Raw genomic sequence first — 13,920 nt, 5'->3', positions numbered from 1 at the left:
ATCTCAGATTCTCCAGCATCGGCAGTTCCTACTATCTCGGTCACTTATGGAGACTGGTTTTCAATTTCCAGTTTATTAGTTGTGTTTAAACCCCACCTGGTTCCAGTGTGGGATGTGAACCAGTGTCCCTGGATCTTTAGCCTGGCCTCATTACCACATGCTGCCACTTTCTCCCAAATCTGCCCACCCTTGTTGTTTGAGACCCAAGAAATAAGGAGGAGGCACTTGATGGTGATGGCAGAAGGTGGAAGTCTGTTCCAGCACAAATTGTCAATATGAAGAGTTTGGGCATTTGAAGAGATGAGATGGGGGCTGCAAGATACACCCGAATTTGTCAGGAACAGGAGTTGAGATCAGTCAGTTTGAAAGGGTTTGAGCTTAATGTCCTTTTCCTGTAATTCTCTTCTCACATAACACAAAACAAAGGCCACCCTGCCCATCATGTCTGTGCCAGCTCTTTGAAACTACTACCGAATTATTCTCCTCCCCTGCTCTAGTCTTGGCAATTTTTATCTCTCCGTGTATTTATCTAATTTGCTTTGCATGTTCCTGTTGTGTCAGGTTCCACCATCCTTTCGGGCAACTCGCACTCGGTCATTGGAACTTCGAGTGTGGTGTTGAAAGAAGAAATCATCTCCTCCTCCTGGTTCTCTTGCCAATTAACTTGACTTTGGGTAGGAGTTAATCATAGAATTCACAGCTCACTAACAGTCCATTTGTCCCAGACGGTCTGTGCTAGATTTTAGGAGAAACACAGGTGAGGGGCTAGAATGTGGTGAGTTGAATAATGTAGATGTATAAAGGGGAAGCTCAGTAAGTGTATGTGTTTTGGGGGGTAGGGAACAGAAGAAATTAAGGATGTGTTGACAGGGTGAGGAGAAAAGGAGGTTCATGTAAAACATGGTCCTTTTGAGCAACCAATCACCCGTTTCTCCTGTGGTATAAATTGTTGTCATCATTTGAAATTTGGCATTCTTGCATTTGTCCTGATGAGTTCAAGCCAACGAGTTTTGCTAACATGTCTCTCAGCAAGCTTAGATCTACAGAAGCAGATTGTGGCTGATTCCTCTCTTAATTCCATCCAGCTTGATTCTAAATTCATTTGTATGCTCCTCTCTGAGGAAAAGGAGATTCCTTATTTCCGGGTTTCTGTCCTGAATGGCCTGGCTCTGACTTATGTCTCCTCTTCCTAGAGTGTCCCAGCGGCAGAAAATGTTCTTCCCTAGGTGTCCCATCAATTCCACTCGAAGCCCTCAAGAAGCCTCAGTTGAAATGCCACCTGCCTTTTGTGGTTTGGGGGGAACATGGTGGCACAATGGTAATATCACTGGTCTAGTAATCCAGAAGCCGAGACTGATCTTCCAAGGCCGTGGGTTCGAATCCCACCATGGCCTATGGTAGAATTTAAATTTAGTCAACAAAATCTGGAATGTAAAACTAGTCTCAGCAATGGTGACCGTGAAGCTAACGTTGATTGTTGGAAAAACTTACTCATGCCCTTTAGGGAAGGAAATCTGCCATACCTGGCTTACATATGACTCCAGAGTTAACGTTTTGGGTCCGGGGACCCTTCCTCCTGAGGAAGGGTCACCGGACCCGAAACATTAACTCTGTTTTCTCCTCCACAGATGCTGCCAGACCTGCTGAGCTTTTCCAGATTTACAGCATCCGCAGTTCTTTTGGTTTTTATGTGACTCCAGACCCACAGCGATGGGATTGACCTCTGAAATACCCTGATCGAGCCAAATTGAAGGTTGGGTCAAGGTAGAGATGGGCAGCAAATGGAGGCCTCATCAGTGATGCCCACATCCTGTGAGCAAATCATATTTCTGTTTAATAAATGTGCCATTGTGTCAATCATTTGTGAACAGTGTTGTACACTTTGGGAGTGCCTTGCGGTACTGATGGGGGTTTCCTGAAGGAGACTTTTAATTTAGTTTTGTGGTTTTTTTTTTGTTTGGCTGCAGGAATCAAGCCGTACAAGTGCCAGTATTGCAGCAAGAGCTTTAGCCGACGGGCCCACATGGTAGAGCACCAGCACTCTCACACAGACACCTACACCATCCGCTGTGCCCCTTGTGGCAAAGGCTTCACCCGCGAGAAATACCTCAAGCAACATCGGTGTGGGCTGCTTGCCAGGCGAGGGGAGGAGCACCAGGCACGCAAACGGCGTCCCGGTGCCCGCAGGGGGCCCTGCAAATCCAAGAGGGGCCCGGCCGAGAGCCGCACAGCCCCGGGGTCCGAGGAGGGAGTGGAGGAGAGGCAACCTGCCCAGAACGGGCAGTGCAGGGAGGAGCACGTCATCGTCCTGTCGGAGTCCGAGGAGGCAAACGCCACCAACAACACCGACCAGAACTGGCTGACCATCTCGAGCCCGGGGACCAGTAGCTTGACCGAGCTGCCCAGCAGCCAGGGGGTAACCATGGTTACCGTCCCAGTTTACATCCAAGCCTCGGAATAAACAGGCTCTGGACCGACCTTCCCACTACAGCAAAGACTAGTTTTTTTTACATTCAATAAATATATGTAAATATGAATATATCAATGAGCTGTCCTGACAGAGAGAATGAATGAAAAAAAATCTTGTTATCCCTTCATCTTCGAATTCTTTGCATAGAGTTACACAAAGGCCTGGGAGCTGGTTTTATGATATTTCAGCTAAATTGCAGTGCGCAATAGCATTCAAACCACAAATAAAAGGCACTTTTCCAGTTAACGGGAAAAAGGTTTTTCCTCAACTCGTTTATATGTGGCTGAAGGGAGAAGGTGGTATCCCTGATCTAGGAAATGGGTGCGATCTCTGTGACATTTCCGTGTGGTTCCATGTCAAGGCATCGTCTCTTTGGAACCCAGAAAGAAGTAGTGTTGCACTTCTCTAGCAACTTCCATGATCCCCCGGTTCATCCCAAAGTGCTCCATAACCAATGAAGTACTTTTTGATCTAGTTACAGCAGGTTCCCGCAAACAGCAGTGTGATAATGGGTGATGGGTTAGCTCAGTTGGTTGGATGGCTAGTTTGTGATGCAGAGTTGCACCAACAGTGAGGGTTCAGATCCTGCACCAGCTGAGGTTACCATGACGAACGCTCCTTCTCGACTTCTCCCCTCACCTTAGGTGTGGTGACCCTCAGGTTAAAACTCCTCCAGTTTTCTGTCTCTGTTGAGAGAGACAGCCCTGTGCTCCTCTGGGACTATGGTACCTTTACCAATAACCACATTGTATAGTTACAGATGTTGATTCGAGGGCAAATACTGTCCCAGAAACCTGAGCAGAACTCACCTGCCCCTCTATGAAATACTCACATGGTGTCTTTACTGTCGAGCTGAGAAGCTAGCTGGGCCTTTGGATTAACATCTGCCTGGAAACTGGAAAGCCTGACAACGCAGCACTCCTCTAGAACCTCAGCTTAACGTTTATTGGCTCAATTCTTGGCAATGGACCTGAACCCAAACCCCCCAGCCTCTGATACAATGGTGCTCCCCATCTGATTTGTAATCTAGAGTGAGTGATGCAGGGATTTGGACCCGATTGTGAAAATTATAAATTTGAGAGCTGGCAAGTAAATAGTGTGAGTCAACAAAGAGTTAGTGCATTTGGTAAACAAATAGAGAAGCAGAGTTTTGGATGAATTGAAGTCTATAGAGGGTGGAAGATGGGAGGCTTGTTAGGAGTGTGAGAGAATGAGATCGCAGTGGGCTGGATGAGGGCTTCAGCTGCAGAAATGCAACAGATAGAGTTACAGAGGTGGTAAAGGGTGATAGAAATGATGTAGAATAGTAATCTCACCTTTGGGTCAAATTGGACACCACGGTTGTGAAATATCTTGTTCCACCCTGAGACAGTAGCCAGGGAACGAGAGGGAGGGATTGAGAGCTGCCTGGGTCCAATCTTCAATTTGGAAGAAATATCTGTTGTTAATCCAGGTCTGGATGATGGATATGTAACGTGAATGGAATGGAGGGGATGAGAGTGCAATGATGACATTGAACCGTGTGAACAAAAACTCTGGCATGTTTTCTGGATCCAAAATTCTCTCCCTAGCAGCATCGTGGGTGTACCTACACCAAATGAACTGCAGCACTTCAGGAAGGCTTATTGCAACTGTACAAGGTCCTGGTGAGACCACATCTGGAGCACTGTGAGCAGTTTTGGTTCCTTTATTGAAGGAACGGTATAATTTCATTGGAGGCAGTTCAGAGAAGGTTCATTCGATGATCCTTGTTATGAAGGGATTGTCTTATGACCAAAGGCTAAACAGGTTGAGACTCCCTGGAGTTTAGAAGAATGAGGGGTGATCTCATTGAGACATACAGGATTCTCAAGGGGCTTGACAGGGTAAATGCTGAGAGGATGTTTCCCCTCATGGGAGAGTCTAGGCCATCATCTCAAAATAAAGGGGCATCAATTTAAGAAAAGGATGAGGAAAAATTTCTTTTTTCAGAGGGTTTGTGTGTTTGGAACTCCTTGCCACAGACAACTGAGGGGGTTGGAGTCCTTGTGTCTATTTAAGGCTGAGACAGATAGATTCTTGATCAGTCGGGGAATCAAGGGTTACAGGGAAAGGGCTGGAAAGTGGATGTGAGGAATGTGGGATCAGCCATGATCCTATCCAATAGCAGAGCAGGCTTGAATGGCTTACTCCTGTTCCCAAGCCTTATGATCTTACGGCAGCTCACCACCACTCTCTTGAGGTCAATCAGGGAAGGACAATCAATGCTGGCGCGGCCAATGATGCCCATATCCCCTGAAAGAACAAAACCCCATGGAGGTCACCAAGTTGGTAATGACAAGTGGGCAGGTCTGAAAAAATGCAGCGTTTGGAAATGATATCCTCGATGCTCAGAAACAAGGAGGAAAATGTTAGGCCTCAGTTTACAGAATTCCAGCTAGATTTATACAAGTCATACAGCACGGAAACAGATCCTTCAGTCTAACTCACCCATGCCGACCACACGTCCCAATCTAACATAGTCCTGTTTGCCAGCATTTGGCCCATGTCCCTCTTAAACCCTTTGTATTCATATAACCATCCAGATGCCTTTTAAATGCTGTTATTGTACCCACCTCCTCCACTTCCTCTGCCAGCTCGTTCCATACACGCACCACCCTCTGTGAAAAAGTTATCCCTGAGGTCCCTTTTAAATCTCTCCTCTCCCACCTCAAACCTTAAGCCCACTCATTTTGGACGCTCCTACCCTGGGACAAAGTCCTTGGCTATTCACCCTATCCATGCCCCTCATGATCTTATAAACCTCTATAAGGTCACCCCTCAGCCTTCATGATGGTTATCACAAATTTAACAAACCGTGTTCACTTTTGACAGCTTGACTGCCGGAGCATGGCCATCTGCAGTCAGGTCTCGTTCCAAAATACGCTGTTTGATATCCACAAATATTGGCCTGGCTTCACCACCGTAGGGAAGCGAGCTGACGACACAGGCTCAATGGACTTGCAATACCATGTTCACATTCAGATAGCTGTTGTTACACACTGTTTACTCAGCCTGGACATAACGGTTGCAGCTTTTGCAACTTGTTAATTTTAGCATCAAGTGACAGACTGCTGATGATCATATGTAGCTTGAAGTGTCAAGATCCACCAGTGTGTCAGCGTCAATGCTGATAGATGAAGATTGGGGCGGTTTGGTGGCTCAGTGGTTAGCACTGCTGCCTCACAGCGCCAGGGACCCGGGTTCATATTCCACCCTCAGATAACTGTCTGTGTGGAGTTTGCGCATTCTCCCCGTATCTGTGTGTTTGCTCTGGTTTCCAGTCCAAAGATGTGCAGGCGAGGTGGTTTGGCCCAGGGGAATGCATGGTCATAGGGATGGGGTAAGGATATGGGTCGGGGTGGGATGCTTTTCAGAGGGTTGGTGTCGAATGGCCTGCTTCCACACTGTAGGGATTCTATGATTCTAAGGTAGCAACACCCTGGACCATGACATTTGTCTTCTGATGCTAACAGTCAAACCAAACTCCTTAGAACCATTAAAGAGTGTAGTCATTATGGTGCTGAAGCTGTGCCTCATAATGAGATACAAGTACAGAGACAACAAGGTGCAGGGCTGGATGTACAGAGCAGGCCAAGCAGCATCATAGGAGCAGAAAGGGTGGCGTTTTGGGCCTAGACCCTTCATCAGAAAAGGGGGAGGGGAAGGGGGTTCTGAAATAAATAGGGAGAAAGTGGGAGGCGGATAGAAGATGCATAAAGGAGAGGATAGGTGGAGAGGAAACAGACAGGTTGAAGAGGCGGGGATGGAGCCAGTAAAGGTGAGTGTAGGTGGGGAGTTAGGGAGGGGATAGGTCAGTCCAGGGAGGATGGACACGTCAAGGGGGCGGGATGAGGTTAGTAGTTAGGAGATGGGGGTGCGGCTTGAGGTGGGAGGAGGGGATAGGTGGGAGGAAGAACAGGTTAGGGAGGCGGGGACGAGCTGGACTGGTTTTGGGATGCGGTAGGGGGAGGGGAGAGCATTGTCAGAATGAAGCAACTCTCTGATGAGGATTTGCTGCACATTTATCGTGGATCTGAACAGTGGATCTCAATGGTTTCCAATATTGCCCAATGTAACTGACCTTCCCATCATGTTATCACAGAAAGCGATCGCTTCGAGCAGCTTTGGCAGGCAGTCCATTTCCTCCAGCAATTTAAGATTTCATCTGATTTGGGAAATATTGGCCTGGGGGAGGGGTGCAGCACAGATTGACCAGAATAATATTGGAGTTTAAAGGGCAAAGGGCAGATTTCCCTGACGAGTTTTACATGTAAATCTGTAATCGATTCAGTAACATGGGTGATTCGGTGGTAGAAATACCATTCAGTGAGGGAGGCGATGACCTAGTGGATTGTTAATCCAGAGACTCAGGTAATGACCTGGAAAACTGGGTTTGAATCCCGCCATGGCAGATGGTGGAATTTGAATTCAATAAAAATCTGGAATTATGAATCCAATGACGATCATGAATCCATTGTCGATTTTGCAAAAAAAAACATCTGGTTCACTAATGTCCTTTAGGGAGGGAAACTGCCATCCTTACCTGGTCTGGCCTACATGTGACTCCAGACCCACAGCAATGTGGTTGTCCCTTAACACACCAACACCCCCCACCCCGGGCAATTAGGGATGGACAATTAATGCTGGCTACCCAGTGACACCCTCGGCCCATGAATGAATAAATTTTTAAAAAATAATGTGAAAGTATCCCTGGATGTGAAAAATAACCAGGATGGGAGTTTTCAAATTAAAATGTTGCTAGACCTGGACCCAGCATAGGTGAGTGAGCAACAAGCTGTTGGGTAAATGGAACTTAGTGTCAGCTTAAATTTACAAAACATTGAAGAGGCAGTGTTGAAGAGTGGTATGTGTTTATCCTGTGTCTTTGCAAAAGCTTTTCAAAATACATTGCGTCCCAACTCTTCCCAGAACACTGTATCCCATTGGCTTTAAATATGCACCCAACATTTCCTTCGAAGAACCAATGGTGTTTATTCAGCCAATCCCTGAGGAAGTCTATCCCATCCTTCCTACACAGCAGTGTCCACCCAGCTTCAGTGATGGCTCTCCCATCTCTGATGCAGACTCTACAGATTTCAGCACATCATCCAGGCTAATGCTTTTTAAAACTTAATTCACAGGAGGTAGACATCACTGAATGGGCCAGCACTTATTGCTGTCAAGAAGATGGTGATGAACATCATTTTTGAATTACAGTAATCCATTTAAGGTAGGTAGACTCACAATGCCTAGTGAAGAACAGCCGATATATTTCCAAGTCAGGATGGTGAGTGGCTTGGAGGGGAACTTGAAGATGGTGGTGTTCCCATGTATCTGCTGCCCTTGTCCTTCTAGATGGAAGTGGTCATGGGTTTGGAAGGTGATGTCTGAGGACCTTTGGTGAATTTCTGCAGTGCATCTTGTAGATAGTACACACTGCTGCTACTGAGCATCAGTGGTAGAAGGAGTGAATGCTTGTGGATGTGGTGCCAATCAAGGGGGCTGCTTTGTCCTGGATGGTGTCAAGTTTCTTGAGTGTCGTTGGAACTGCACTCATCCAGGCAAGTGGGGAGTATTCCATCACACTCCTGACTTGTGCCTTGTAGATGGTTGACAGGCTTTGTGGAATCAGGAGGTGAATTATTCACAGCAGGATTCCCAGCTTCTGACCTCTTCTTGGGATGTACTGAGGAAGTGCTATTTTACCAAACATGACACCTTTCAGATGAGATATTGATATAAATGTAAATGAAAAGCTGGATAAGGCTCAGCAGTAAAGAATGGAAGGACAGGTTATTTGAATGAGATGATACAACCTCAGATCAGACGTGACAATCTGCTCAGTTTAAGCATATTACTAAGTGGAGGAAAAGAAGCTAACAAGGATTTCCCTAGAAACTGCGACGGAAGAGGGAAGGGCCCTGGACTGAATCCCTGCTCATCTGCCAGTTGCAGGAAATGTGGCATTTGGAAGACCTTTCTCTCACGATACCACAGGACCCAGGTCCTCCTGATCGAGGCTTAACTCAGGGATGGTGTGGGCCCGGGGACGGTGAGGGCCCAGGGACGGTGAGGGGCCCGGGGATAGTGTGGTCCCCGGGGACGGTGAGGGCTCGGGGACGGTGAGGGGCCCGGGAATGGCGAGGGCCCGGGGACGGCGAGGGCCCTGGGGACGGTGTGGGGCCCGGGGACAGCGAGGGGCCTGGGGACGGAGTGGGCCCGGGGACGACGAGGGGCCTGAGGACGGCGTGAGGCCCGGGGACATCGAGGGCCCCGGGAGGGCGGGGGCCCAGGGATGGTGAGGGCCTGGGGACGGTGTGGGCCCGGGGAACGGTGAAGAGAACATAAAAGATTATTATACACAAAAGAAACACAGCAAACTGTTACAGTATGCTATTTGGAATTGTCTTATTATAAATAGCAAAAAGAATGGATTTAACTCTTTTATCCACAACAAGCTCACAGATACTGCCTGTCAGTGAAGGGTCACTGTCTTCTCTTTAAAACTCCTTGTTCAGCTGGTACAACAGTTTCATTTCAGCAATATTCTGCATTAATCTGATTCTATTTTCCTAAGTTAATGTCTTTTCCTTTGATGTTTAAACAAACTGTTAACTAAACTCACTTACTCCTTAACATTTATAACTTAAACTCATGTCTTCAATATACTCACATTATGGTTTCCTCTTTGACATCTGAAAAGTTTTATTTCATAGCTTTTCTGTTACTGATTTATAAGCCTCTCAGGATTTCATTTGTTCTGCACTTCTTGGAGTTCAAAGTTTATTAATTCCATTTCTCTTTCTTTACTTTCTTCCCTTTTTACATTTCTCTTTTTCTTCCAGTTCAATTTATTTTTCTCTTTCTTCTGTTTCAAGATTTTTAAACTGAATCTTAGTTAACTCTGCTGGTGACCTATCAATCTGCAATTTCCCTCCTTTTAACTCTAAACACAAGGTGATCACTGCAAACATCTTGGGCCTTCTTAATTCTGTTTTACTCCCAACTTCAATTTATCTGCTAAGTCTCTTGGTTTAGCTTTTGTCAAAGATCTCAAAAAAAATTCCCCTGTTATATTATCCACTGCCAGAAGATTCTTAACAACAGCCAAAGCCATTTTGAAAGTTCAATCTGTGTAATATACTTCACAACAACTCCTGTTTTTATAGCCAGTACCTCCACTTACCTATTTTTAAAGATTTGCCAATTTTTTTATTCATTCATTCAAACGATGAGGGTATCCTTGGCCAGACCAACATTTATTGCCCATCCCTAATTGCCCAGAGGTCCATTAAGAGTCAACCACATTGCTGTGGGTCTGGAGTCACGTGTAGGCCAGACCGGGTAAACATGGCAAATTCCTTTGCTGAAGTATATTAGTGAACCAGATGGATTTTTCCAACAATCGACAATAGTTTTCACGGTCATCTTTAGACTCTTAAACCCCAGATTTTTTTTTCTGCCATGGTGGGATTGTGAACTCAGGTCCCCAGGACTTTACCTGGGTCTCTGGATTAACAGTTCCAGTGACAATACCACTAGGCCAGCACCCGCTCTGATCTCTCTTAACTTCTGATCCCACACAGAGCCCTAACTTTGTTATGACTCTAGGTGATAGTAATAATGGACAATTCAGATACCAGAGTTAAGTTTTAGCTTTTGTTTACTGTGAAAGTCAGTCAGTGAACAAATTCACAACAACCAATGTTCTTTCGACAAAAGAGTCTAAAAGTTTACAGCAGTCAAAAGATAAGAAAAAAAACTATGCTACACTATACAAGAACTTTTTGAAAAGGATCTTAGTACAAATATCGGAAAGGATGATTGAACCCTTTTACACCCCAACAACAACAACCTTACAAATATTCAAATCTCAGTGAAGGTTTCATTGTTTCCAATTTAAACTTCCTATTCAGCTGGCAAGACTGTAATCAGTTGCTTTTCAAACTTCCGCATTACCCAATACTATTTTCATTAGCTAATATAATTTCCTGTGAACCTTGTTCAAGTTGCCAACTCAGCCCACTTCCTCCTTAACAAATGTTCCTTAAACACATGTTTTGAAAAGATTAAATCAATTCCTTCCATGGGGGATTTGTTACCCCTGTTCCAATTACAACCTCTCCACTTACAGTGATTCTTCAATCCAATTCTGTTAATGGGACCATTTCTAATGGGACCTCTGTGAATGCACGCTATCTCCTTCTCTGACTCCTCAGTAATAGGTTATTTCTGGAGCTTTGTCTTATTGATTTCTAAGCCACTCAGGATGACTTTTCTCCTGCACTGTCTATTTTGGAGTCTGCTCAACTATCAGCACATCTGCTGTTACAGACCTGTTTTCACTGAATGAAACCTGTGCACTTCTTCAGATGATTAAACATTGTCTGTTACTAGACTGCTGTCACCAGGCAACAAAGACTTTTTATTCTCTCTTCCACCTTGATTTTTTAACACACTGAGTCCACAAGAGTCAGGATGTCATGTTGCAGCTTTACAAGACTTTTGTTAGGCCATCACTTCGAGTATTGCATTCAAATCTGGTCGCCACATTACAGGAAGGATGCGGAGGCTTTGGAGAGGGTGCAGAAGAGGTTTACCAGGATGCTGCCTGGATTAGAGGGTATGAGCTATAAGGTGAGGCCAGAAAAACTCAGGTTGTTGTCTCTGGAGCAGCAGAGGCTGAGGGGAAACTTGATAGAAGTCTATAAAATTATGAGGTGCCTAGATAGGTCAGAAACATTTTTCCCAAAGTTGAAATGTCTAAAACTAGGGGGCATGTATTGAACTTGAGGGGGGGACAGGTCAAAGGAGATGTGAGAGTGGTAGGAGTCTGGAACACACTGCCAGGGATGGTGGTTGAGGCAGGTATGATAGGGGCATTTAAGGTGTTTTTAGACCAGCACATGAATAGGCAAGGAATGGAGGGATATGGACCGATGAGAGGCAGAAGGGATTAGTGTAATTTGGCGTCAGGCTCGGCACAATATTGTGGGCCGAAGGGCTCATTCCTGTGCTCTATATAGTTCATGGTTCCATATTCTAACTACTCACCTCAAAGGTTTTATTTAAAAAAATCTCCAGTCATCCTGTAATCCCTCATAGAACACATCTAAATGAAACTTAAAAACCATGTCCTCCCCTATCTTAAAAAACAGAATATAGAAATATGTGAAACTTAAACATTATTCCTCTACTTTTCCAAGCAATAATAGTATATCATGGCCATTTGTGCTGCCACCCTTCAGATGATGTTAAACCAAGTCTTCTTCTGACCTCTCAGGTAAGTGATAAAGTTCCCATGACACCGTATTGAATAGCAACAGGGAAGTTATCAATTGTATTTTTGGGAGCTTGCTGCATGTAAGTTACCCGCAGGGGCCTACGTTACAATAACGATCATTAACATCAATCCCTGAAGGACCTTGGACACACTCTGTAGAGAATTGATTTACAAAGCTTAAGGGGCACTGCTCCACATGAAGCATGGATCAAAACAAGGAGACAGGCTTCTGTGGTGATATTTCATTGCAATGATGATTGTTCTGCAAAACTACTCCAACAACTAGAAAGTGTTTTTTCTTTTTTTTTAATAAGGTTTTAGGATTGATGACCATGCCAGCATTTATTGCACATCCCTCGTTCCTATTCAGAAAATAGAGGAACCACAGCAGAAGGCTATGACCCTGAGTAGAGATGGTCATTGAAACTAAGAACAGTTGAGAGCATGACTGAGAATGTGGTGGTGAGCTGCCTTGGTGAACCGCTGCAGTCCCAGGGTGTAGGGACACCCACCACACAAGTGAGGAAGGGAGTGCTGGGATTTTGATCCAATGACAGAGAAGCAGCAATGTCATGGTATTCCTGTGAGTCTACTGCCTTCGTCCTTTCTAAGTTGGGATATCCTGCTTGCGAGATGTGTGAAAGGAATATAAGATATCATAGTGGGAGGTTCAGAAGGCACTCCCCAACATTAGCGCTTTCAGACTCTTACATCCTTACGCATCACTAAAGACCAATTAGTTCCTCAAACTCATCAACACATGCCACTGCAAATGCAATAAACAAAAGGGTTTCCCCCCTTTTGCTTTGCCATCACTATGACAGAGATGAGGAGAATTTTTTTTTTCTCACAGGGCTGTATGACAGAAGGTGGTGGAGGTGGGGGATCATTGAATATTTTTAGCGCAGGAATAATTCTTGTTAAGCAGGACATTCAAGGGTTTGAATGTGGGATTCAAAACATAAATAGACCAGCTATGGTCTTACTGAATGGCAGAGCAGGCTCAAGGGAGTCTACTTCTGCTCCAATTTCACGAGCTTGTACCTTTTAGCTATAGAATCACTACAGTACAGAAAGAAGCCATTTGGTTTATCCAGTCGGCACCGATCCGTCTGAAGAGCATCCACCTCGTCCCCATTAACCCTACATTTGGCATGGGCAATCCACCTAACCTGCACATCTTTGTGACTATGGGAAGAAGCTGGAGCACCCGATGGAAACAGGGAGAGCATGCAAACTCCACTCAGTCACCCAAGGCTGGAATCAAACCCAGGTCCCTGGTGCTGTGAGGCAGAAGTGCTGACCATTGAGCCACTGTGACACCCAGTTCTTGTCCTGTTGCTTTTCAGGAGAATATTTATTGACATGACGAACAGCAGCAGGTGTGGTTTGCACTCCATTAAAGCGCTGTGGGATCATGGCACAGGGGCATGGTGTGGTGGCCAGTTTGAGGGCAAGATGTAGGTCTTCTTCATGGAGCAGAAGTCTTCTCCTGGATTATTTTCAGGAAAATATCTTTAACTTTCCTGGAGGGAATCAATAATGTTCAGATTTTCGGGAGTTCCTGTGGTTTTGAGGGGGTGATGGTGGTAGGAAACCTGCCCAGCAAGGTCTTTCCTCCACAGCTTGTTCTGTGTTGGGTGGAATTACCTTTAAGGAAATATCTGTCGGCGGACAGTCAATGGGTGGCGGCGCCCCGATCCCTTTAAGACGCAGCGGCGTGATGGCGTCATGGCGAGGGCGCGGTGACGTGCCGGTGCGTGTGCGGGGCCTGCTCAGAGGCGGCGGAGCCTGAGCCTGAGGCTGACGGAGAGGCCACTGGCCGCTGGGGGCACAGCCTCAGCCGCGCATCATGAGCGTGTTCGGGAAGCTGTTCGGTACCTCGGCCAAGGCCGGGAAGGGGCCGACCCCTCAGGAGGCCATCCAGAAGCTGCGGGACACCGAGGAGCTGCTGACCAAGAAACAGGAATTTCTGGAGAAGAAGATCGACCAGGAGCTGCTGACGGCGAGGAAGCACGGCACCAAGAACAAGAGAGGTACCGGACACACACACAGAGACACAGACAGACACACAGAGACACACACACACACACACACACACACAGACACACAGAGACAGGAGAGGTACCGGACACCACACACACAG

At 46.0% G+C, this 13,920-nt stretch overlaps 2 protein-coding genes across 2 annotated transcripts in view; both read left to right on the top strand.

The window, feature by feature from the left end:
• Nucleotides 1–2,589, top strand: part of LOC109921575 (zinc finger protein 341-like) — a 29,014-nt gene extending 26,425 nt beyond the window's left edge. The window contains exon 11 of the mRNA XM_048608521.1: nucleotides 1,968–2,589. Coding sequence (XP_048464478.1) covers nucleotides 1,968–2,461 — 494 coding nt within the window. The 3' untranslated portion in view covers nucleotides 2,462–2,589. The remainder of the gene's footprint in view (nucleotides 1–1,967) is intronic.
• Nucleotides 2,590–13,514: 10,925 nt separating this feature from the next.
• chmp4ba (charged multivesicular body protein 4Ba) overlaps nucleotides 13,515–13,920 on the top strand; it is a 39,593-nt gene continuing 39,187 nt past the window's right edge. The window contains exon 1 of the mRNA XM_020521596.2: nucleotides 13,515–13,810. Coding sequence (XP_020377185.1) covers nucleotides 13,627–13,810 — 184 coding nt within the window. The 5' untranslated portion in view covers nucleotides 13,515–13,626. The remainder of the gene's footprint in view (nucleotides 13,811–13,920) is intronic.

This window comes from Rhincodon typus, chromosome 19, assembly GCF_021869965.1.
Source record: "Rhincodon typus isolate 14 chromosome 19, sRhiTyp1.1, whole genome shotgun sequence".
In the NCBI taxonomy this organism is placed as follows: Eukaryota; Metazoa; Chordata; class Chondrichthyes; order Orectolobiformes; family Rhincodontidae; genus Rhincodon; species Rhincodon typus.
This window is presented reverse-complemented; position numbering and strand designations above follow the sequence as displayed.